This window comes from Gadus morhua, chromosome 16, assembly GCF_902167405.1.
Source record: "Gadus morhua chromosome 16, gadMor3.0, whole genome shotgun sequence".
In the NCBI taxonomy this organism is placed as follows: Eukaryota; Metazoa; Chordata; class Actinopteri; order Gadiformes; family Gadidae; genus Gadus; species Gadus morhua.
The window spans coordinates 356,740-382,779 of record NC_044063.1 but is presented as its reverse complement, the minus strand read 5'-3'; the positions used below and the strand labels follow the sequence as shown (position 1 = coordinate 382,779).

At 49.2% G+C, this 26,040-nt stretch overlaps 1 protein-coding gene across 1 annotated transcript; it reads right to left on the bottom strand.

Annotated features, from left to right (window-relative positions):
* Positions 1-18,336: 18,336 nt before the first annotated feature.
* Positions 18,337-25,326, bottom strand: LOC115528892 (sodium channel subunit beta-4; the record flags this gene model as incomplete). The annotated part of the gene is given in 4 exon segments (XM_030337281.1): positions 18,337-20,645; positions 21,123-21,252; positions 24,482-24,701; positions 25,163-25,326. Coding segments are annotated over 4 exon segments (599 nt in total), but the record flags the coding sequence as incomplete, so codon positions are not given.
* Positions 25,327-26,040: the final 714 nt, after the last annotated feature.

The following is a 26,040-nucleotide window of genomic DNA, read 5'->3' as shown; positions in this document are numbered from 1 at the left end:
AAACATCAAAGTTGTTTTTATTCAACAAACACCTCTATTTTACCAGTAAGGGCATTTGTGTGGGTTACTCAACCTTGCATATATTTTACAGGCTTTGTTGTGTATGAACTAACTAACTAACTAACTAACCTGTTGGTCACATATAAACTATTCATTTACTGTAACCCCCTTTCATTTTTGACCTCTATTTCTCTGCCAATTTACGCTGAATTATGTTAATCTTCTCAGACATGTTTATGTAAGGGTTCAATTAGTTAAAGGCCCACTATGCAACTTCGGGCATGTCTTCGCTGTTTTCTTGGTTTTGGCACGCACATTTCTCTACACAGCGCCCCCTAAAGCTTCGTAGTAGATATTTCACAACACTGTCGTAACAACTCGTTGACGTCCCTTCCCCATGCTCTTCTACGCGAGCCCTGTGCATTTGTTTTCAAAGAAGCCGGCGAATGCGCGGAGCCATGTCCGAAATAGATGTTCATAAAGTGTAGGCAAGGTTATACATTTTTAAAATGGTGTATTTGCATTGCAATAAACATAAATCCATCATTTTTTATAGTTGACGGGGAGAATTTATACCCTAGGTTATAATTATTTTATCTTAGGTTGAACAGAACAATCAGTGTAAGAGGTTTGGCCAACATAATAATCGAAATAAACAAGAACCTGGATTCGGGGATTCAGTCTGTATCTGGGGGACGAGACAGACGAACAGCAAAACACCCATGGAAACAAAGGTGTTTATATGGTTGCAACCAAGCAAGCTAGAAACAAACAGGGCTCACAACAAAACGGTCGAGAAAACAATTTTTACAGGGCTCAAAAAAATGGTTGAGCAAACACATGTGTACAGAGACTATCAGAATCAAGAATATTACGCAGACAAAGTTCACCCAAGGGTACTTTCAATTTCAAAAGCAACACGGCCGAGTCGGCGTCTGATTTGCAGTCTTCTTTTTCTTTCAGTTCGAGCTATTCCTGAAAAGCTTGCCCAACGTTTACTCGTGTCTGGCCTCTCTGTCGGTCTGTCTCCCTTTTCTCTTCTTCTGTTCCTCCGACATTGGGTTTCTCTGTCTCTTTTTAGTCGGCTGATCTATGATGAATATAACAATCCATTAGTTACTTGTGTTTATATCGAGCCGGTTCCGTGTTTGTGGGTCTGTGCCGTAAAGCAATTCGTTACTGTAGTGACCATAGTAGTGACCCTTGCACAGAAGCATACGGCCGACATCTTTATTTTTTCTGGGTGGAAATAGCAACATAGTTACGCCATTAAATGCGTTTATGGAAACATTTTTAGCGAGAAATGTGCATTTTACTTTCAGAATGTTCGCTCGGTGAATGTGAAGGATGTTTGGTTTGATAGTTATGATGAAGAGTGAACGCTCCGTTCACTTGCATGGACAGAGTGTCTGGCTGCTAAAGCAACCTCAACGTCTTGGCGGACTATTTCTCTGCTGATCAACACTACGGGTGTGTTCAAAACCGCCTACTTGCTTACTGCTTACTACCTACTAAATATTTGGCTTACTTCTCGAATCCTTAAATAATGAGTGAGTAATCCATTTGAGTAATCGACGTTCAGAAGACCTTCCTTACTTAACCACCTCAGATGACGTGAATCAAATGACGTGTCAATAACCTACCGGCCGGGCGCCGTTAATAAATATTATAAATAAACATATAAACGTCACATTTAACGTCACAGTACACCTTCAACCTAAGGATTTGCGGTGATATGTTAAAACAATTATTAAAAGCACTGCTGCTGCGGCTCCCCGTTTAGCGCCATTGCTTCCACTGTTCTTTTGAATAGACGCAGTGCATTCTGGGGCGGTTGAGTACGTCTAGTAAGCTAGCGATGCTTACTCAAAATCTTTCCGGAAGTAGAAGACATTCGGATACTACTCGCTTACCTAAACTCGCTTACTAAGTTCTCGCTTACTCAATTTGACGTCATAGTTAGTAGGAGTAGTAAGCAAGTACGCGGTTTCGAACACACCCTACGAATGCTGGAAACACACCAGACACACCATGTGAAGTTATTTAACCCGATTATCGTTATTTATGAGTCCTTAGCCCAAGTGAAGGAGTTCAAGTACCTCGGGGTCTTGTTCGCGAGTGAGGGTACTATGGAGCGTGAGATTGGCCGGAGAATCAGAGCAGCGGGGGCGGTATTGCGTTCGCTTTACCGCACCGTTGTTACGAAAAGAGAGCTGAGCCGCAAGGCAAAGCTCTCGATCTACCGGTCGATCTTCGTTCCTATCCTCACCTATGGTCATGAGGGTTGGGTGATGACCGAAAGGACGAGATCGCGGGTAAAAGCGGCCGAGATGAGTTTTCTCAGAAGGGTGGCTGGCGTCTCGGGATAGGGTGAGAAGCTCAGTAATCCGTGAGGAACTCGGATTAGAGCCGCTGCTCCTTTACTTAGAAAGGAGTCAGCTGAGGTGGTTCGGGCATCTGGCAAGGATGCCTACTGGGCGCCTCCCTTTGGTGGTGTTTCAGGCACGTCCATTGGGGAGGAGACCTCGGGGAAGACCCAGGACTAGGTGGAGAGATTATATCTCAACTCTGGCCTGGGAACGCCTCGGGATCCCCCCGTCAGAGCTGGTCAATGTGGCCCGGGAAAGGGAAGTCTGGAGCCCCCTGCTTGAGCTGCTCCCCCCGCGACCCGACCCCGGATAAACGGATGACGATGAGATGAGATCGTTATTTATATCCGAGATTATTTAATCTAACCCGATCTAAACTCTATCATGCACCCAAACACGGCGGCGTTTGGGTTTCCTACCTCGGACAACAATTGCCTCGCAACTGGCTGTTTATATCTAGCCGGTGCCATGTTTGGGTGTGTGTCTGTGCCGTAAAGCATTTTCGAAACTACAATCTGACTACATTTCCGAGGATACTTCCGCTGCGTCACATCCGGATTGTGTCGGTCCGAACAGATCAAGTTGCATATGCGCTTTTTCACTGGAGAGGCGACATGGGTAAATGACACACCCACCAATCAACCCAGAAATGGATGCAGAACCATCAGCATAACTCTCAACCTGCATACTTAATGTAATTTTGGCTAAAAAAGTTGCATAGTGGGCCTTTAACATTTTGTCTCAAGAATTTTGGGGTGGGCATGGCACACTTTAACTTGCGATATCATAATTATGCTCATATACAGACGTTAGCCTGATAGCATAATTGCCTGAGTCATATTTTCTCCAAATTTTGACAACTACCTATACTCTTTAACTCTGCTGATTCACTGTGCCTCCTTGGCTACATCCTAATCAGGGTGCTTTTTACATCCCAAGAAAACATATTTGCTTGAGTCATCTATTTGACTTTGGCATTTAAGCAAAAATACAAGATAAACATTCAAATATTACTCAGGCGATTATGCTATGAGGCTAACAATATTAACTTTTTACTGGCGAATAGTTTTGGAATTGGCCTAATCAAGACCACATGTAATGGGTGTCTCTTTTTTACGCTCGGATGCATCATTTCCAGAAGGCGAATGACAACAGTGTGGATCATTTCAGAAGGTGAGTGTCCACACTGTCTCCACATGTGGATCATTTCAGAAGGTGAGGGTCCACAGTAAGTCTCCACAGTGTGGATCGCAAGTGTAGGTTTAAATCACGACGGCGCCCAGCCCAGTCTCCCGCTTGCTTGCTGAATACTTTGAGACTTCAGATGACATTGACTCTTTAAACAGAGGGCCTAGACCTAACCATAATCATAACCCCTAAACCTAACCCTAAACCTAGCCATAAACCTAAGCCCTAAACCTAACCTAACCACAACCCCTCAACCTAACCATAACCCTAAGCCCCTGACATAACCGTAGCCCTAGACCTCACCATAACCCTAAGCCCTAACCTTTACTATAACCCTAACACTAACCCTAACCATAACCCCTAAACCTAACCTTAAGCCTAGCCCTAAACCTAACCTTAAGCCTAGCACTCCCCAGGCTGGTTGAACTAACAGACCCAACCAGTTAGACCAGTTCCGGAAAGGTGGACTGGATACACTTTAAACAGCGATTTAATCAATTCAGAACATTTTGGTAGAGCAGTTGTCTTGTAACCAAAAGGTTGCTAGTTCGATCCCTAGCTGAGTGTTGATGTGTCCCTGAGCGAGACGCAACCCTAACTGCTCCTGACGAGCTGGTTGACTCTTCTGTTGGTGTCTCAATGTGTATATTAACCGATGTAAGTCGCTTTGGATAAAAGCGTCAGCTAAATGCCCTAATTGTAATTTAAGAGAGGAGTGTGCTGTGGGTCCATGTCACCGGAGTTTACCCCGTGAAAAGGAAGCGCAAGATTAGTTTTCTTTGTACTTACTTCAACCCGGTCTGCAGCCACTTGATTTATTACCTGCTTTCCCATTATGAGAATTAAACAAACAAAAGTGGAATACTGAGTAATATCCTTTGTTGCCCTTTCCGTGGGGAGAAAACGGAACAGATACTGTACGTCAGGGTCGGCAACCGGGCACGCGTGCCACCACTGGCACACTTGAGAAAAGAAAAAACGTTTTTTTTAATTTTTTTATACTAATTATTTAAAGAAATCACCGCACAATGCGGCAGCATAATCATTAATACTGTATTTTTTGCACTTTTTTCTGTGTTCTGGGCATTTCCTCCAAGTGCAAATATGTTTAAATGAGAGACTGAAAGCAGTGTTCTGAAATTGGATCATGTAGAATAGCTCAGCAACCAGCAGCTGCCAGGACAGCGGTTAAGCTGCCAAAGTTTTCCGGGCAACGCAGCTGGAGCCGTACCTGGCCAGTTCCTGGAACAGGACGAGGAACGGGTCCGGAAACCCAGGCCACCGGACCTCGAGCCGGAGCAGTGTCGGCGGGTGAAGGACTGCGGGTGGACTGGACAGCGTCCAGCCCATCCCAACTGCCGGCGTGGCCGGCGACGGGCCAGACGGCGGAGGGCGGAGGATGGGGTCCCCGAACGGCCCTCCAGCGCCCCCCTACGGCAGAAACTGGTGGGGGCCCCGATAGAGGTGGTCCCCGACCACACCCCCAGGTCCTCTGCGGACAGTTAGAGACGGGCGTCCCAACCAGGGAGGGAGGCTGCACCGCAACGGGGCCGCCCCGCCAGGGCAGGGGCCAAGGCGGCGGCGCCGGCCCCCTGAACACTCGGGACTGTGCAATGGGGGTTGGGGTCGTTGGGACGTCTGACCCCTAAGGTGGGGGCTTTGTGGCGTCCCCTACGGGGGTCGCGCCGGGGATTCTGGGGATCCGAGATGCCGGTTGGGGAAAGGGGTTTTATTGTCTTTATGTGTTGGGGTTAACGGGTTTGGGGTGGTGGTCGGTAGAATGTAGTTGTGTGTTGTTGAGTGTTTACTTGTTGTGTGTAGTGTTGCCGCCACCGTTACCGACAATTACATGTCTGTTGGTTGGTTGTGCGTTGCGCTGTGTGTTGGGTGTCGGGTTAAATAAAGGCTGCTCTCGTAGTCGTGCGGTGTATGGGGCACGAGAGTTGCTTCATCGCTTAACCTGGGCTCCCGTCTCGCCCTTCCCGCACTGCTCGCCACAATAGGCTATTGTTGCAAGTGGCCTATATGCATTGCCTTCACATGGTTATGCAAAGCTGTACATGTCTTAAAGATATTGACGTGCCTGCCATAAGGGTTGTCAGTTGGAATATTAATGGAGTCTCTAATAAAGTTAAACGTTATAAAATAATTTCACATCTGAAGTCTCTCTCATGTGATGTAGCTATGCTACAGGAGACCCATTTGAATGAAAATGAATCGTTAAAATTAAGGCAAAGATGGGTTGGCCAGGTATTCTCTGCGCCAGGGAATGGAGCATCAAGAGGCACAAGTATTCTGATATCAAAAAAAATATCTTTTCATCATACTGATGTGATTGTGGATAACAGTGGCAGGTATATCATAGTATCTGGTATTCTTCAACACAAAAAAATTACACTCATAAACATCTATGCCCCTAATTCTGGGCAAGTTGAGTTCCTTTCAAAGTTAGCTCTTCTTGCATCAAAGTTTGTGGGGGATCCTATTGTTGGTGGGGATATGAATCTGGTAAATAATCCACCGTTAGATCATTCAAGTCGCCCCCTACCGACAGATGCTGCCCTCTCCACTGCTTTAGATGAGCTTCAAAGGTTGTTGGGGGTAACTGATGTTTGGCGATGTGTAAACCCACTTTCGTGAATATACGTTTTATTCTAAAGTACATAATTCGTACTCTAGAATAGATTACCTGCTCCTGTCAAATTCAATAACAGAAAATGTGATAAATTCAGAGATTCACACCATCTTAATCTCAGATCATGCTCCCATCTCTGTTACATTTTCACCTTGCTTTAATGTGCATAAAACAAAACAATGGAAGTTTAATAACATGCTTCTATGGGACAAGAAATTCGTTGCTATGATTAATGTAAGAATATCTGATTTTTTTTAGATGAATATGAACTCTGTTGTATCTGTTCAGACAGTTTGGGAGGCTATTAAAGCCACATTTAGAGGTTGGTGTATTAGTTATAACTCTGCAAAACGCAGAGAAAGAAGTCAAAGAAAAAATGAATTGATGTTAGAGCTAAAGAACCTGGAAATGCAGCATATGAGAGATCCTAATGATCAGAAATTAAAAACAATGGTGTTACTCACGAGAACAGAGCTACAGTAAATTATACATGAAGAAACCTCTACTGCATTATATAAACTGAAGAGGAAACATTTTGAAACAGGCGACAAAGCTGGCAGAATGCTCGCACTAAGATTAAAACAAATTGAGAGTAACTCATCCATAACGGCTATAGATGACCAGAATGGATCTTTAGTATGTGAGCAGAAAGAATTAAACCAGGCATTCCAAGAATATTACTCAAAGTTGTATGAATCAGAATGTAGATTTAATCCTGATACGATTGATGACTTTCTTAGAAGTGCACCTCTCCCCCAGTTGAAAGAGGACGATAGGACATATCTGGAAAAACATGTCCAGGAACTGAAGGTTAAGGCAGCCATTAAGGCTCTTGCTGCTGGTAAAGCTCCAGGTCAAGATGGGTTTAGTGTTGATTTCTATAAGTGTTTTCAGGAAGTATTATCTCCATTCTTGACCTTGTTGTACAGGGATATTATTGCAACTCAATCCACGCCCCAAAGTATGAATATGGCTGTTATCTCGCTATCGCCAAAGCCGGGCAAAGATCACACGAAAATGGACAATTTCCGCCCCCTAAGTTTGTTAAATAACGATTATAAAATCTTCGCTAAAACTCTTGCAATGCGTCTGGAGAAAGTCATCTCATCATTAATCCATCTGGACCAAGTTGGTTTTATTGCTGGTCGTTATTCTGCCCATAATATGCGAAGACTGTTCCATGTAATGTCAGAGGCTGCATCTCTTCAACATCCTGCAGTTGCAATTTCTCTTGATGCTGAGAAAGCATTCGACCGGATAGAGTGGTCTTATCTGTTCCATATTCTGACTAAGTATGGCTTTGGACCAGTATGCATACAATGGATTAAGGCCCTCTACCACAATCCGGTCGCATGTGTCAAAACCAATGGTTTAATCTCACCCCCTTTTCACCTTTTTAGATCCACCAGACAAGGCTGCCCAGCCTCCCCAGTTATCTTCACTCTAGCACTTGAGCCTCTTGCCTGTGCTATCAGGGAAAATCAGAGTATAACAGGTATCAAACTTTTTAATTATGACTTTAAAGCTAATCTCTACGCGGATGACATTTTATTGACATTGTCTAGACCTGCTCTTTCTGTGCCCAATCTGCTTAAACTAATCAGTGATTTTGGTGTGTTTAGTGGTTACAAGATCAACTGGTAAAAGAGCGAGGCCATCGCCCTGAATCGTCTCACACACTCAGGTCATTTGAGTTCAACACCTATTGTTTGGAAAACCGATGGTATGCGATATCTTGGTGTAAATATTACATCCCCGATTGATAACATTTTTGAGTTAAATGGCCCTAAATTATTGAAAACTGTGAGGGACGATTTGAACAGATGGACAAACCTACCTTTGTCACTATGGGGGAGGGCAGAAGTGCTCAAAATGAATGTGCTCCCACGATTAGCTTCTCTGTTTACCGCCATCCCATTAGAAGTCCCCCAGAGATGGTTCAGAGAAATTAAAGGCCCACTATGCAACTTCGGGAATTTCTTCGCTGGTTTCTTGGTTTTGGCACGCACATTTCTCTACACAGCGCCCCCTACAGCTTCGTAGTAGATATTTTACAACACTGTCGTAACAACTCGTTGACGACCCTTCCCCATGCACTTCTACGCGAGCCATGTGCATTTGTTTTCAAAGAAGCCGGCGAATGCATGGAGCCATGTCCGAAGTAAATCTTCATAAAGTGTAGGCAAGGTTATACATTTTTAAAATGGTGTATTTGTATTGCAATAAACATAAAGCCATCCTTTTTATAGTTGACGGGGAGAATTTATATCCTTGATTATAATTGTTTTATCTTAGGTTGAACAGAACAATCAGTGTGAGAGTGTTGGCCAACATAATAATCTATATAAACAAGAACCTGGATTCGGGGATTCAGTCTGTATCTGGGGGACGAGACAGACGAACAGCAAAACACCAATGGAAACAAAGGTGTTTATATGGCTGCAACCAAGCAAGCTAGAAACATACAGGGCTCACAACAAAACGGTCGAGAAAACAATTTTTACAGGGCTCACAACAAAATGGTTGTGCAAACACATTTGTACAGAGACTATCAACATCAAGAATACCACGAAGACAAAGTTCACCCAAGGGTACTCTCAATTTCAAAAGCAACACGGCCGAGTCGGCGTCTGATTTGCAGTCTTCTTTTTCTTTCAGTTCACGCTATTCCTGAAAAGCTTGCCCAACGTTTACTCGTGTCTGGCCTCTCTGTCGGTCAGTCTCCCCTTTCTCTTCTTCTGTTCCTCCGACATTGGGTTTCTCTGTCTCTTTTTAGTCGGCTGATCTATGATGAATGTAACAATCCCTTAGTTACTTGTGTTTATATCGAGCCGGTTCCGTGTTTGGGGGTCTGTGCCGCCAAGCAATTCGTTACTTCGCGAGACCCGAGACTCCCGCGAGAGTGGGCGGCGGGTCGCCGGCAGAAACATATTCATTTTCTCCGCCAAGATGCGCAAGGGGGAGTTGAAACAACGAACAATCGAACAAAAATGTATAATGGAACCATCGCAATGACTCCTAGCCTGTCATAAAAGGTCATAGGTCATATCCTGGGAAGCAAAGTGTAGTTGGGGTGACTCATGAATGTATTCATGAACTTTCATTCATGTTTTGTTTTTTGTCTTTGTTTTGTTTTTGTTTTTTCTTTCCTGTATGTTATCTTTGTTGTTCATTATGTAAAATAAAAAAAATATATATATTAAAAAAAAAAAGATATTGACGTGGATGGTTCCAACATTCTCATATATTCTTCTCACAGTGCAAATATGTTTTTGAATGAGTTTCTGAATGTGGTGTTTTAAGATGGGATATAGGCTATGCAATTATAATTTGTAAGCCAATGTTGCAAATATAACAAAAAAAAAATCTTTTCAAATGTTGATGCATGATTGACTAAATTGAAATAATACAATTCCAGGTCTTCTGGAAATGTTTTTGGTCGCTGTGTCATAATTCAGCTTAATATTCAATATATTGTTGCACTCATTAACGAGAAAATATCAAACCGGCACTGCATGTTGAAAAGGTTGCTGACCCCTGCGTGATCTCCGCACGGGTCACGACCATGGGTCCTGACGCTGGTGAAAGGCATGAAGAAGGTCTGTGGACGGGGCCAAAGACTCGCTCCAAACCCACCCCCTCGTAGGAATGACCACAATCCTCTGGGCTACCAGACAACTAACCGCGTCTGGACCGCCATGACGTGAGTCAGACCTCATGCTCGGAAGGAATGCTTTAACAAGTCCGCTGCAGCCATATAACCATATAAATCATCATAACACGCTTCATAACAAGGTCCATACACCCTACAGCCACTCTATCTAGGACTATACATTGCCTGTCACGATCGCATTGTTGACAGAGCGAATGAACTATGGCAAAGTACATGGACTAAGCACAATACCTATAACGAAAAGATTCAAATTAACTGGTTTAGAACTCCCTGGAAGGTGTTCTTAGAGACTCTCCAAATACTCCTGACATTGTTGTTGTTGATGATCTTTTAAAAAGCATTGTGTTTCTGGAAGTGGGTTGTTGCTTTGACCTGTATATAGACATGTGTTTCTCTGATTTCTTTTAAAGTACTGTAGGAGATCGTATAGAAATGAGGACGGAGACTTGGTTGCCAGTGAAATATAAAGAGAAGGATTTATTTCCCCAAACACAGAACAACCCCGCACAGCCAGAGGTGCGTTCCTTAAGTAACGCGTCGCACCCCCAGGTGGGTCTCACGCCCCCCTTCCCTAAAGGGCGGCAGGGGCCCCACCAGGTCCACATGCACGTGGTCAAACCGCCGCTCCGGGAAACTAAAAAATGCGCCAGCGGAGCAGTCACATGCCGATGCACCTTGGCGCGCTGGCAAACCACGCAGGCCCGAGCCCAGTCCCGAATGTCCTTCTTAAGGCCATGCCAGACAAACTTCCCGGCCATCAGCTGGTGCGATGTCCTCCGCCCAGGATGGGCAAGGCCGTGCACGGCATCAAAAACCTGACGCCTCCAACTACCTGGGCACGTCCGGCCTTGGCTGTCCAGTAGAGACGTTACACAGGCAGTGTGGGCACCGACGTTGTCGTACTTGATGTCCTCCAAACGGAGCCCTGTGACAAGCTGTCCTCAGAGCCTGGACCTCCGGGTCGGAGGCCTGATCACCTTGCCATGCTGGTGTAGTCGATTCCCAGGTGGACAGCTCCTGCGATGGCCCGGAGAGGCAATCAGCCACGTGATTGTCCTTACCCGCACATGGGGATGTCCGTTGTGAACTCCGAGATGTAGGCCAGCTGGTGCTTGGCTGAATGGGCAGACCACGGCTCCGAAACCTCCGCCATCACGAACGTCAATGGCTTGGTCCACGAAAACTGAGAATGGCCGAGCCTCCAAACAGGAAACGGAAATGCCTATGGCGAGGTAAAGGCAGGAGGGGCCCTCGATCAAAGGTGCTATATTTCCGTTCGCAGGGGCGGAGCTGCCGACTGAAGAATGCCAGCGGCTGCCAGACGCCGTTCACCACCTGCTCATGCACGGCACCAACAGCATAGTCCGAAGCGTCGGTGGTCAGGGCAATCAGCGCCGCAGGCAAAGGGTGCGCCAGCATAGTCGCCTCGGCCAATGCCCGTTTAGTGTCCCGAAAGGCCGCCTCTCTCTCAGCGGTCCAGTCAAAGATATGTTTTGCGGTCTTACCCTTGAGTGCCTCATACAGGGGCCGCATGAGCTGGGCCGCACAGGGAACAAAACGGTGATAAAAAATCCCCATCTCTAAAAACTCCTGCAGGGCTCGAACTGGGAGAGGGCGCTGGAAGTCCGCCACTGCAGCCACCTTTGAGGGCAGGGGAACAGCTCCCTCCTTGGTGATGCGGTGGCCAAGGAAGTCAATGGCGATCCGGCCGAATTGGCACTTGGCCGGATTGACAATAAGGCCATGCTGGCTGAGCCGCTCGAAGAGTGTTCGCAGATGCTTCAAGTGCTCTGCCGTGGAGGCGCTGGCGATCAGAATGTCATCCAGGTAGACAAACAGGAATGGCAGGTCCCGCAGCACGGTGTCCATCAGTCGCTGAAAAGCCTGGGCCGCGTTCTTCAGGCTGAACGGCATCCGTAAGAACTCAAACAGTCCAAACGGAGTGATCGGCGCCGTCTTCGGGACGTCCTGCGGCTGGACGGGCACCTGGTGATAGCCCCGAACGAGGTCCACCTTGGAGAAAACCACTGCACCGGCCTGGCGGGCAGAAAAGTCCTGGATGTGGGGAATCAGGTAGCGGTCGGGTACTGTAATGTCATTGAGCCGGCGGTAATTCTCACATGGACGCCACCCACCGCCAGGCTTCGAGACGATGTGGAACGGGGAAACCCAGGGGCTGGCCGACCGGCAGACAATTCCAAGGCGCTCCAGGGTGTCAAACTCCCTAGCAACGGCGAGCTTAGCAGAGTCGAGGCGCCGGGCCCTGGCATAGACTGGCGGGCCAGTGGTCGCGATATGATGCTCTACTCCGTGCTTGGTGGCGGCAGCTGAGAACGTGGGCTCCTTGAGCTCCGGGAATTCCGCGAGGAGGGGGTAAAACACAGCGGAGGGTGAGGGTGCGCACGACAGCTTGGTCGTGCCCGAGCCACTGAGCTCACATGCAAGGGAGCTAAAAGTCTCAGCACTTATCAAGCGCCGGTTCATCACATCCACCAATAGGCCATTGCCGCAGAGGGAATCGGCGCCAAGGAGGGGTGTGGACACCTCCGCGGTGACAAAATCCCAGCCGAAACGCTGACCCCCGAAACATAAAGCAACAGTCCTAGTCCCAAAGGTGCGGATGGGGCTGCCGTTGGCGGCCTCCAGGGCAGGGCCGTGGCCGCCCCCTATTCTGTCAATGCGTGAAGCGGGCAGGACGCTCACCTGGGCCCCAGTGTCACACAGGAACCGTCGCCCAGAGCCTGTGTCTGTGATAAACAACAAACCCCCAGAACGGCCGACACTCATGGCAGCTAGCGAGTGCCGGCCCGTGCATTTCCCGATGCCACGAAACTGCACGGGGGGCGGCACCTCCTAGATCTGGGTCCATACAGGGCGTGGAAATAACACAGGCCTGCAGACTGCTGTGGCTGTCGTTGGGTCGCCGTGGCCACAGCGATGGTGTCCGTCATCTCTAGGTCGACGGTGGCGTGTCAGCAATCATCGGCATTCTGCATGTATGGAGAAGGCGCTGTTATCTCTACCCATGATGCAACTTGAACTATACATGTATCTCTACTGATTCACTTGGTTGTGGTTACCTGCAATGTGTTTGTGTTGTTTTGGACATAATAGGCTCTTTATTAATATTTGGATGCTATGGTGTTGTAGTATTGGTCATTCCAAATAAATTTATTATTGTGTGTGTGTGTGTGTTTGTGTGTGTGTGTGTGTGTGTGTGTGTGTGTGTGTGTGTGTGTGTGCTCGCGTGCGACGCGAGTATGCCGGGTCACGCGTGAAGCACCTCTCGACGCCAATGTTGTTTTTTGTAAAAACTTAAACAACTTCACCCGTCGTAACTGCCGCCGTTCATGTTGTCAGTTGCTGACATGTTCTGCAAACTTGTTCTAATCATGTGCGCCGTGTCAGCGTTAAGGGGTGCGTACAAACAAGCATTGAGAAACGGCAGGATCTACCAACAAGCATGGGCTCTCCACGACCCTACTCTGGACGCTATGGGTATATCAAATCCCTACACAGACTTTCAACATTCTCTGGACCATTGACTGAACATCACTGGAATGATTACCAAATGGCAGAAAGGGCGTTTAGAGAGACGTTGGATACAAAGAAAGTGCAGCAAAAACAGCACTTCCTTTCGACTGCAGACCCGGGCAAGTGGACGAGATTAATATCACTTCTCAACGGATTATTCTGCAAGAATGGCATATTCAGTGGATTATCATATGGAGAGCCTTTTTTGAAATACACAGCACGCATCCTGAAGAAACTTCCAGTGGGCCAACCTTTCCCTGGGGAATTAACATCAGCTTCACTCGCTTCCTAGATTGAGATACAACTCCGCTTTGTAAGGGATATAATCCAGCCCTCTCTTGGGGCCGCACAAAGCCGACATTCCAGGAAATTAAAACGCAATAAACTTTCATATCTGTGGCAAATAGAAGAACAAATGCAATACAAATCATTCTGAATAATAGCGAGTACCCCGCCCCGCCCCCCTGCTCCAGTAACATCGCACACATACAGCCCTACTATGAGGATAAATGCCATGGGAATGGCCAAACGTCATCTGCAGCCCCCCTGTCACCCCCACCCTGGTCCGGCCTGATACCATCATCCGAACCAGAGCGTCTACCAAACACTGCACATTTCACAGAAGAAGAGGTGAAAAAGGTAATTGACAGTTTTCCTAATTATAAAGCAAGTGGTGTAGATGGGGTCACGTATGAAACACTCAAAAGCACAAACTCATATAGGACTCTAACAACAATCTTTAATGTATGTCTGGAGAACAAGAGAGTACCCGACTCATGCAAAGGGGCTCTCGTTCACAGAATACCGAAAAAAGATAACATCCCAGACGACCCGACTACATGGAGAGACATATCCCTCCTCCCAACCGTTTATAAGGTGTTCATGAAATGCCTCCTCTCCCGTTTTCTACCGTGGCTAGTGGAAAACATATTCTGTCCACAAAGCAGAAAGCCTACACAGAAAGGCAAGGGAAGAATGAACATACTTTTTGCCTTAAGACCGGCATTGATGATTTTAAACACGATTCATCCCGCTTTTACGCAGTGTTTTTAGATTTCCGTGACGCATTTGGAACCCTGGCGCACAACATTATGTTTAGATCCCTGGAAGAAATACATCTGCCTCAGGTGTATAAAGACATAGTCGAAGACGTCTATAAGGATTCCTTTATCCAAGTGATATGCGGCAAACAGCTCACGGACCCAATCCCATCACAACTGGGTATAAAGACGGGCTGCCCGTGGAGCGCGGTGAACTTTGTGCTGGCAATCAATGGATGGATACGGTGGATGTGCCAGTGTGCGCCCCTTAACACCTACTCCCCCAACCCCGTGCAGGGGTACGCAGACGACGTGGTCGTATGCTCCCGACACGAAGGCGTTATAAAAGACACGCTTTCCAGGACTGACTCTTCTTTAGAGTGGTCTGGGCTACAGGTGAAACAATCAAAATGTGCTGTCTTTTACGAGAGGAGGAGTGGCGGCAATCGCTGGTATCATGCCAAACCAGACACAATCCCAACATTCACAATGAACAATGTACCAATCAGAGTCTTTGCGCGCCACGAAACATACAGCTACCTCGGCCATAAATTCAATATCGCCGGGGAGTGGACAGCGCAAGTAGAGGAGATTGTCAGAGACTACATGGCCAGGCTGGAGATGACTCACATCCTGCTGGGGCTAAACAGAAAGGAATGCACTGCAAGTCCCACGTTGGGAGATGTTCCATCATTAGTCCTAGACACAACAAGGCCACACACACAGACACACACACACGCATACACACACGCACAGATACACACACACACACACACACGCACACGCACACACGCGCGCACGCACAGACACACACACATACACAAAGACACACCCACACACTGGTTTAATAGTAGTTGCCGTTTACATGTGAATTGGAAGGGAAAGCCTCTTAACTTAGTGGGGGCCTGTCCCTCACTAAGGATCTGTCCCCCACCCTAGTTAAGGGCCTGTCCCCTAACCTAGTTAAGGGCCTGTTTCCCACCCTAGTTAAGGGCCTGTCCCCCACTAAGGGCCTGTCCCCCACCCTAGTTAAGGATCTGTTCCCCACAAAGGGCCTTTCCCCCACCCTAATTAAGGGCCTGTCCCCCAGTAACGGCCTGTCCTTAAACCTAATTAAGGGCCTGCCCCCCACCAAGTTAAGTGCATGTCCCCCACCTTAGTTAAAGGCCTGTCCCCCACCCAGTTAAGGGCCTGTCCCCCACCCAGTTAAGGGCCTGTCCCCATCTTAGTTAAGGGCCTGTCCCAGACTAAGGGCCTGTCCCCTTCCCTAGTTAAGGGCCTGTCCCCCACCCAGTTAAGGGCCTGTCCCCCACTAAGGGCCTGTCCTTCAACCTAATTAAGGGCCTGTCCTCCACCCTAGTTAAGGGCCTGTCCTCCACCCTAGTTAAGGGTCTGTCCCCCACTAAGGGCCTATCCTTAAACCTAAGTAAGGGCCTGTCCCCCACCCAGTTAAGGGCCTGTCCCCCACTAAGGGCCTGTCCTTCAACCTAATTAAGGGCCTGTCCCCGACTAAGGGGCCTTTCCTTCAACCTAATTAAGGGCCTGTCCTCCACCCTAGTTAAGGGTCTGTCCCCAACTAAGGTCCTTAAACCTAATTAAGGGCCTGCCCCCATCAAGTTAAGTGCATGTCCCCCACCTTAGTTAAAGGCCTGTCCCCCACCCAGTTAAGAGCCTGTCCCCCACCCAGTTAAGGGCCTGTCCCCCATCTTAGTTAAGGGCCTGTCCCAGACTAAGGGCCTGTCCCCTTCCCTATTTAAGGGCCTGTCCCCCACCCAGTTAAGGGCCTGTCCCCCTCTAATGGCCTGTCTCCCACCATAGTTAAGGGCCTGTCCCCCACACCGTTAAAGACTTAAACCCCTCATAGTTAAGGACCTGTCCCACACCCAGTTAAGGACCTGTCCCACACCCAGTTAAGGGCTTGTCCCCCACCTTAGTTAAGGGCCGGTCCCCCACCCAGTTAATGGCCTGTTCCCCACTAAGGGCCTGTTCCCCTAACCTAGTTAAGGGCCTGTCCCCCACCGAGTTAAGGACCTGTCACAGACCCTATTTAAGGGCCTTTTCACCTACCCTAGTTAAAGGCCTGTCCCCCACCCAAGTAAAGTGCCTGTCCCCGACCCTAGTTAAGTCCCTGTCCCCCACTAAGGGCATGTCCCCCACACTAGTTAAGTGCCTGTCCCCCACTAAGTGCTTGTCCCCCACCCTAGTTGAGGGCCTGTCTCCCACTAAGGGCCTGCCCGTCTCCCAAGATAAGGACCAGCCCACAACCCTAGTTAAGGGCCTGTCTCCAACTAAGGGCCTGTCCTCCACCCTAGCTAAGGGCCTGTCCCCCACTAAGAGCCTGTCCCCCACCCTAGTTAAGGGCCTGTCCCCCAACCAGTTCAGTGCTTTTCCCTCACCCAGTTAAGGGCCTGTCCCCTATCTTAGTTAGGGGCCTGTCCCCGACTAAGGGCCTGGGAAGGGACCACAGCGTCACTCGCTAATAGACAGATGTCCTTGTCCCTGACACAAATAAATCATCGTGAGACGGACAGACGGTTGGATGGCAGACAGAGGGACAGAGTGAGCGAGAGAGCGAGAGAGCGAGAGAGAGAGAGAGAGGGAGGGACAGAGAAAAGAGAGAGAGAGAGAGAGAGAGTGAGGGGGGGGGGGGGGGGGGGGCTCTCCTCACTAGGGCCCCCAGCAGCCTAGAGGGGGGGGGCTCTCCTCACTAGGGCCCCCAGCAGCCTGGAGGGGGGGGGGGGGGGGGGCTCTCCTCATTAGGGCCCCCAGCAGCCTGGAGGGGGGGGGTCTCCTCACTAGGGCCCCCAGCAGCCTGGAGGGGGGGGGGGCTCTCCTCACTAGGGCCCCCAGCAGCCTGGAGGGGGGGGGGCTCTCCTCACTAGGGCCCCCAGCAGCCTGGAGGGGGGGGGGGCTCTCCTCACTAGGGCCCCCAGCAGCCTGGAGGGGGGGGGGGCTCTCCTCACTAGGGGCCCCAGCAGCCTGGGGGGGGGGGGGGCTCTCCTCACTAGGGCCCCCAGCAGCCTGGAGGGGGGGGGCTCTCCTCACTAGGGCCCCCAGCAGCCTGGAGGGGGGGGGGGGGGGGGGCTCTCCTCACTAGGGCCCCGAACAGCCTGGAGGGGGGGGGGGGGGGCTCTCCTCACTAGGGCCCACGGCAGCCTGGAGGGGGGGGAGGCTCTCCTCACTAGGGCCCCCAGCAGCCTGGAGGGGGGGGGGGGGGGGGCTCTCCTCACTAGGGCCCCCATCAGCCTGGAGGGGGGGGGGGCTCTCTTCACTAGGGCCCCCAGCAGCCTGGAGGGGGGGACTCTGGGTGTCATCGCACCTCTCTTTGGCAGTGAGCTGTCTTAACAGGACGAGAACTCAATCTGAAGGCCGAGTTAATGGATTTGGAACTGGGACTGGAATACACTTATCGGTGTACTCACACACACACACACACACACACACACACACACACACACACACACACACACACACACACACACACACACACACACACACACACATACACACATACACACACACTCTGACAGACTGACCCTTAATGTCTAAAATTGTAGTGGTAGTCTAAATGCAATACAAGGTGATGGATTACTTTTATTGTACTTTATTTTAGGAGGGGGGGGCTTTAGAACAGGGCAGAGTTCAATCTGCTGCCACGAGGGGAAGTGTTTTACCGGGCAGTGCCACCAGGGTGCAGATGTGCTGCTTGTATCTCTGGTTTGCATGCAGCTGTCAGAAGTAACTGTTCTAATCTCATCACGGATGGATAAGAAACAACGTTGATTGTGTATAAGAATTTCGGGGCTAAAAAGCCCTTGTTCATTACGGATGAAGCCAATTGGATTGCTGCTGCATGAAAAGGCAGAAGATGGTGAGCTTTAAGTAAAAAGACCAAAGTATGTTGATGTGTTATAGCAATGCAACTGTTTTATTCTCGTGGAAAGCTTCACTGCAAAACGTCTCTTGGGATCATAGATTTACACTCTCTCGGCACGATGTCTGCCCCGGACCAGGCAGCAGCAAATCGGATGAGGGTCTGCAGACGATACAGACGCAGTGGTTTCATTCACCAACAATTTTACTTTAGGGGGAGATAACAGAATGCATTTCAACAGACAACGGCTTCAGCAGACAGAAGTGGAAGACCAACTTTGTAAAACCATTTGTTTTCTGTTATACATTGACGTGTCCCTGCCTGGTTTACATATGATTTACAGCTATGTGTCACACCACAAGGGAAATACGTTCATACAACCGAGATGCACTTGTACAAGACTTCTGCATAGGACAGAGAGTAGTGAACCTCAGCAGCAGCGAGCGACATTCTAGATAAAGTGCAATGAAACAGGTTATTGCATAATCAGGAGACTGGGCTTATTGCTTCTACTGAAAGAAAATACACTGTGGAGTGAGCAGCAGTGGGACAAGATAACCCAACATGATAAAAGAACATGACAACACAACATAACACGACAAGGTAACACAACATGACATCAGACAATCACACATGAACCAAAACCAAAGGGAAGCAGCTTCTAACAAGGACAATGATGGTGGATAAGTCATACACCACATTTTACATTTAGCATAGTTGAATTGCTCTAAAAGCATAACAGTATGTATATTATACTGTTTATTTAATCTATTATAATGTCCGGGCAAAACGTTTTTTGTCACACAATGTAATGTATTTTAGTATCACATTTGGCGTAGATGCTTGTGGAGGCTATATGATTATCTTTTGAGTATATAAGCTCAAACCATCTCATCCCAGAGGCTTTTACTGACAATACCAACCATGCCCAAAACATAGACACAAGTTCCCACTTGTGATCATTTTTCATTGCTCAGACTATTCTTAATATGATTTATTCTTATTCTTATTCTCAACCCTATTTTGTATGAATTAATTCATTGATTCTGAATATTAATATCAATGAATTCAGAAGATGTTAATAAATTCTGAATATGATTCAGAAGGTGAGTATGAAAACATTCATTCTTTAGTTTCTTCACCACGAGACACCAGTGAAGTGGTGCAAAATAGGAACAATCTGCATAAAATGTCATTTATTTTTACATAATACAGCTTCATAACTTTGTTTCCTATATTTGTGTTCTGTTACACCTTTTGATAGATACATAATCTTTTAATGTGTGCATTGTCTTAAACGATTCCAAATCTCTTCTTAGCCTCTTTAAAAGTGCCGACCAGAAAAGAGCGGACAGACAGACGGCCTTTTAATCAAGTGCTTAATGACTACCCTAACGATGCAGTAGGCTGTGTGTGGGGAGACCGGGAACCCAACAGAACCGCGTGGATCTGGTGGGTCTCTCATGCGGACCCCTCTAAACATAGACCGATGGCAGTGGAGGGGAGACCCAGTAGGACTGGGTCTCTCTGAGTTAAAACCAGGACCCAGAGTGGGGTCACTGGAGGTATAGGTCCTCTGACCCACGGCAGTGTTTAGGTTCAGTATTAGATTATTAAACTCAGCAGATGATTTCATCCAATTCTATATTACATGCATTTTTTTCTGTGTTCATCAACGATCAAATATGATTGTAAACGTTGTTGCTGCGACGGGTGTGGTCGGGTGTCGTGGCGACGGGTGTGGTCGGGTGTCGTGGCGACGGGTGTGGTCGGGTGCCATGGCGCCGGCAGGGGGCGTGTGCGGAGCCATCGCTGACACCGCGGCAGTAGATTGGTTCTGGCAGGCGATTGGTTGGTCCTGTTTCCATAGTGACCAATGATGGGTCATTGCACTCTTTTGATCAGACCACAATTTAAACTCAATATTTGCAAAGTTATTAGATATATGAATACATATTTATATATAATGTTACTATATTGTATCATATTAGAATTAGAGCATAGTTCGAAATAACTTTAATTCTCCATTTTAAGGTCCGTTGTAAAAAAGGTTTTTCTGTATGAAAGACGTTTTCAAATAAAAAAGGTTGAGTTTGAGGATTTAAGTGTTGGCTATTCTGCACAGTGGAGGTGGATCTGAAAATGTAAAACCCTAAAATCCTCATTTCCCACGAGTACGTGGAGCAGTCTGTTAGTAAGCAGCTTCCTAGACGTGGATCTGTACGCTGGGAGCTGCACAGCCAGGCTTCAGGCCTTCCCCTTGGAGCCTTTGGCCCCCGACCGGGCGTCCTCTGTGTGGTCCACCACCGTGGAGCTCACCAGGCAGTCCTTACTGAGGGCGACACAGACACGGGGAAGAACGGGTGAATGGATGGAGAGATGATAGAGGAATGGATGGATGAACGGATGGACAGATAGATAGATGGATGAATGATCGGACGGATGTAAGGGGGGGCGGTGGATAGACGGAATCATTTTGGCTGATGAAATGTTTAGAGAAGCGAACTAAGAAATTTAAAGAAATAGACCAGCTATAACCGCATGAGCTTTTAGAATGGTCTCAAGATTAAAGTGAAAAGATCATCGATTTGAAATGTACTCTGTAATCGAATGGCTCAGACCTGATGTTAATAATGTGCACTGTATTTTATGCATTTGAAGATAGATATTATTTCAAATATTCTCAGTAAACTAACTAACAACTAATATACAACACAATTACGGCCATACATTTAATAAGCCATAAATGCTCAGTTTAGATGAAATCATTTTTAATGTAGCTCTGTTTAAAGAGGAGGCTCATTCTTACTTCTTGTCTTCTTTCTTTGGCATGAAGTTGACCACCAGGGCCTTGGCCACCATGAACAGCAGCAGACTGCCCAGGAGGGTCCCCACCACAGCCACCATGACGGTGGTCAGCGTGGTGTCCACCTCTGTCACTGCACACAGGGCACATATTATACAGGATGTTATTATCCTCACAGAGGTCACCGAGGTCACAGAGGACACAGAGGTCATAGAGAACACAGAGGTCAAGAGAACACAGAGGACACGATGATATAGAGGTCACAGAGGTCATAGAGGACACAGAGGTCACAAGGTCATAGAGGTCTCATCTTCATGTGTGTGTGTGTGTGTGTGTGTGTGTGTGTCGTAGTGTGTGTGTTTCTCCATGTATGTGTGTGTGTGTGTGTGTGTGTCTCCATGCGTGTGTTTGTGTCTCCATGCGTGTGTTTGTGTCTCCATGTGTGTGTGTGTCTCTGTGTGTGTGTCTCCATGTGTGTGTGTGTCTCAATCTGAGTGTATCTCCATGCGTGTGTGTGTGTCTCAATCTGAGTGTATCTCCATGTGTGTGTCGTACGCTGGTCGTAGTGCCGTGCAACACTAGGCGGCCCCTAGGTTTGTTACCAAATGGCGGCCGAGGGCCGCCAGTTTCAGTTTCTAACAGATGTGGTTCAACAAAGATGCTCTACCTCAAAGAAGCGCCTGAATCCAAGCAACGATTCAAACAACTGGTACAGAGAAAATGGATGTGTTTGGACACTGTTACTTGGCCTGTGGCTTCTGATTGCTCCACCTGTTCAAGGTCTTTGTTTGGCTAGAAATCAGTTATCTACCTCTGGACATCCTGCTCACAGCGCTCTACAGGCGCTCACAGCGATCGACCGGCGCTCACAGCGCTCTACAGGCGCTCACAGCGCTCTACAGGCGCTCACAGCGCTCTACAGGCGCTCACAGCGCTCTACAGGCGCTCACAGCGCTCTACAGGCGCTCACAGCGCTCTACAGGCGCTCACAGCGCTCTACAGGCGCTCACAGCGCTCTACAGGCGCTCACAGCGCTCTACAGGCGCTCACAGCGATCGACCGGCGCTCACAGCGCTCTACAGGCGCTCACAGCGCTCTACAGGCGCTCACAGCGCTCTACAGGCGCTCACAGCGCTCTACAGGCGCTCACAGCGCTCTACAGGCGCTCACAGCGCTCTACAGGCGCTCACAGCGCTCTACAGGCGCTCACAGCGATCGACCGGCGCTCACAGCGCTCTACAGGCGCTCACAGCGCTCTACAGGCGCTCACAGCGATCGACCGGCGCTCACAGCGCTCTACAGGCGCTCACAGCGCTCTACAGGCGCTCACAGCGCTCTCACAGCGCTCTCTCAGCGCTCTCACAGCGCTCTACAGGCGCTCACAGCGCTCTACAGGCGCTCACAGCGCTCTACAGGCGCTCACAGCGCTCTACAGGCGCTCACAGCGCTCTACAGGCGCTCACAGCGCTCTACAGGCGCTCACAGCGATCGACCGGCGCTCACAGCGATCGACCGGCGCTCACAGCGCTCGACCGGCGCTCACAGCGCTCTACAGGCGCTCACAGCGCTCTACAGGCGCTCACAGCGCTCACAGCGCTCTACAGGCGCTCACAGCGATCGACCGGCGCTCACAGCGCTCTACAGGCGCTCACAGCGATCGACCGGCGCTCACAGCGCTCTACAGGCGCTCACAGCGCTCTACAGGCGCTCACAGCGCTCTACAGGCGCTCACAGCGCTCTACAGGCGCTCACAGCGCTCGACCGGCGCTCACAGCGCTCTCACAGCGCTCGACAGGCGCTCACAGCGCTCGACCGGCGCTCACAGCGCTCTACAGGCGCTCACAGCGCTCTACAGGCGCTCACAGCGCTCTACAGGCGCTCACAGTGATCGACCGGCGCTCACAGCGCTCTACAGGCGCTCACAGCGATCGACCGGCGCTCACAGCGCTCTACAGGCGCTCACAGCGCTCTACAGGCGCTCACAGCGCTCTACAGGCGCTCACAGCGCTCTACAGGCGCTCACAGCGCTCTACAGGCGCTCACAGCGATCGACCGGCGCTCACAGCGCTCTACAGGCGCTCACAGCGCTCTACAGGCGCTCACAGCGCTCTACAGGCGCTCACAGCGCTCTACAGGCGCTCACAGCGCTCTACAGGCGCTCACAGCGCTCGACCGGCGCTCACAGCGCTCTCACAGCGCTCGACAGGCGCTCACAGCGCTCGACCGGCGCTCACAGCGCTCTACAGGCGCTCACAGCGCTCTACAGGCGCTCACAGCGCTCTACAGGCGCTCACAGTGATCGACCGGCGCTCACAGCGCTCTACAGGCGCTCACAGCGATCGACCGGCGCTCACAGCGCTCTACTGGTTTTGCTGCTACTAGCGCCGGCATTAGTGTGTAGCTGTGTGTGAGTGTGTTGGACGCTGGTTCACCACAATGAGTGTGTAGATGTGTGTGTAGATGTGTGTGTAGATGTGTGTGTATCTGAGTGTGTAGCTGAGTGTGTAGATGTATGTTTCGTACGCTGATCCACCACGATGAGTGTGTAGATGTGTGTGTAGCTGAGTGTGTAGCTGTGTGTGTAGCTGAGTTTGTAGCTGAGTGTGTAGCTGAGTGTGTAGCTGTGTGTGTAGCTGAGTGTGTAGATGTGTGTGTAGATGTGTGGGTAGCTGAGTGTGTAGATGAGTGTGTAGCTGAGTGCGTAGCTGTGTGTAGCTGAGTGTGTAGATGTGTGTTTTGTATGCTGGTCCACCACGATGAGTGTGTAGCTGTGTGTGTAGATGTGTGTGTAGCTGAGTGTGTAGCTGAGTGTGTAGCTGAGTGTGTAGATGTGTGTGTAGATGTGTGTGTAGATGTGTGGGTAGCTGAGTGTGTAGCTGAGTGTGTAGATGAGTGTGTAGCTGAGGGTGTAGATGTGTGTGTAGATGTGTGGGTAGCTGAGTGTGTAGCTGAGTGTGTAGCTGAGTGTGTAGATGTGTGTGTAGATGTGTGGGTAGCTGAGTGTGTAGATGTGTGGGTAGCTGAGTGTGTAGCTGAGTTTGTAGCTGAGTGTGTAGATGAGTGTGTAGCTGTGTGTGTAGCTGAGTGTGTAGATGTGTGTGTAGATGTGTGGGTAGCTGAGTGTGTAGATGAGTGTGTAGCTGAGTGCGTAGCTGTGTGTAGCTGAGTGTGTAGATGTGTGTTTTGTATGCTGGTCCACCACGATGAGTGTGTAGATGTGTGGGTAGCTGAGTGTGTAGCTGAGTGTGTAGCTGAGTGTGTAGATGTGTGTGTAGATGTGTGTGTAGATGTGTGGGTAGCTGAGTGTGTAGCTGAGTGTGTAGATGAGTGTGTAGCTGAGGGTGTAGATGTGTGTTTCGTACGCTGATCCACCACGATGAGTGTGTAGACGGCACTGTGGTTGCGGTTCTTCTCCTTGGGGTTGCGGGCGAAGCAGACGTAGTCGCCCCTGTCCTCGAATGTGATGTTCCACAGCAGGATAGAGATGTTATTCCTCCTGGACGAGCCCACGAACTCTACACGCTCGTGATACACGCCCACCACCGGCTCCACGTTCTCCTTGGGGATCACCGCCTCGCACAGCTGCACACACACACACACACACACACACATACACACACACACACACAAGCACACACATATATTAACACACGCCCACACACACACACCCACATTAACACGCACACACACACACACACACACACGCACACACACACACACACACACACACACACGTTAACAGACACACACACAAACATTAACAAGTACAAACACACGCACACACATTAACACACACACACACACACACACACATTAACATGCACACACACACACATACATTTACACACACACATTAACACACCCACATCCTTAACTTCATACTCCATACACAATGCAATGCATGTACACGCATAAACATACACACAGTGTGTACCTGTATATGTGTACGTATTTGTGTATGTATTTGGTACACACGAATGCATGCATATACGTTGAAACATGTGTTGCATGGATTGGTTGTGCGTGGCCGTGGGGGGGGGCACCTTGAGCATGGTGCCGTTGTCGTTGTAGTGCCAGTTGAAGTACAGCTTGTGGATGCCGATGCAGGAGGAGTAGGTGCAGGGCAGCAGCACCGTGGAGCCGTTGGTGGCCTGCAGGAGGGACACCTTCCCCGTGGACACCTCCAGGCCGTCCACACGCCCGGCGCCTGGAGAGGGAGCACCGCTCAGGGACAGCTGCAAACAGAGCCCCAGGCTGCGGGGACCCCAGGCTGCGGGGCCCCCAGGCTGCGGGGCCTCCAGGCTGCGGGGGCCCCAGGCTGCGGGGCCTCCAGGCTGCGGGGCCCCCAGGCTGCGGGGCCCCCAGGCTGCGGAGCCCCCAGGCTGCGGGGCCTCCAGGCTGCGGGGCCTCTGACGAAAGCTTCTCAGTATTAATCCAGAACGCACCGCGACTGAGTTAAAAAGAGCTTCAGGTTCAGACAGGAGATAGAGCTCCCATACAGAGGTATGGATGATACTGCCAGAACAATAGTTACAATACGACAATAGTTGATCAACAGTTAAGAAGGGGCAGGATGATAGACTAGTGGTTAGGGAGTTTGACTTAATACATTTGTGTACTGGGTCTATGTCCTATCAAATTATTATCTTATGTCTGTCCTGGTCTATTGAATGATAATGCCTTATGTCTGACTGGAGCTATTGAATGATAATGCCTTATGTCTGACTGCTTCTATTGAATTATAATGTCTTATGTCTGACTGCTTCTATTGATGATAATGACTTATGTCTGACTGCTTCTATTGAATTATAATGTCTTATGTCTGACTGCTTCTATTGAATTATAATGTCTTATGTCTGACTGCTTCTATTGATGATAATGTCTTATGTCTGCCTGGGTCTATTGGTGATAATGTCTTATG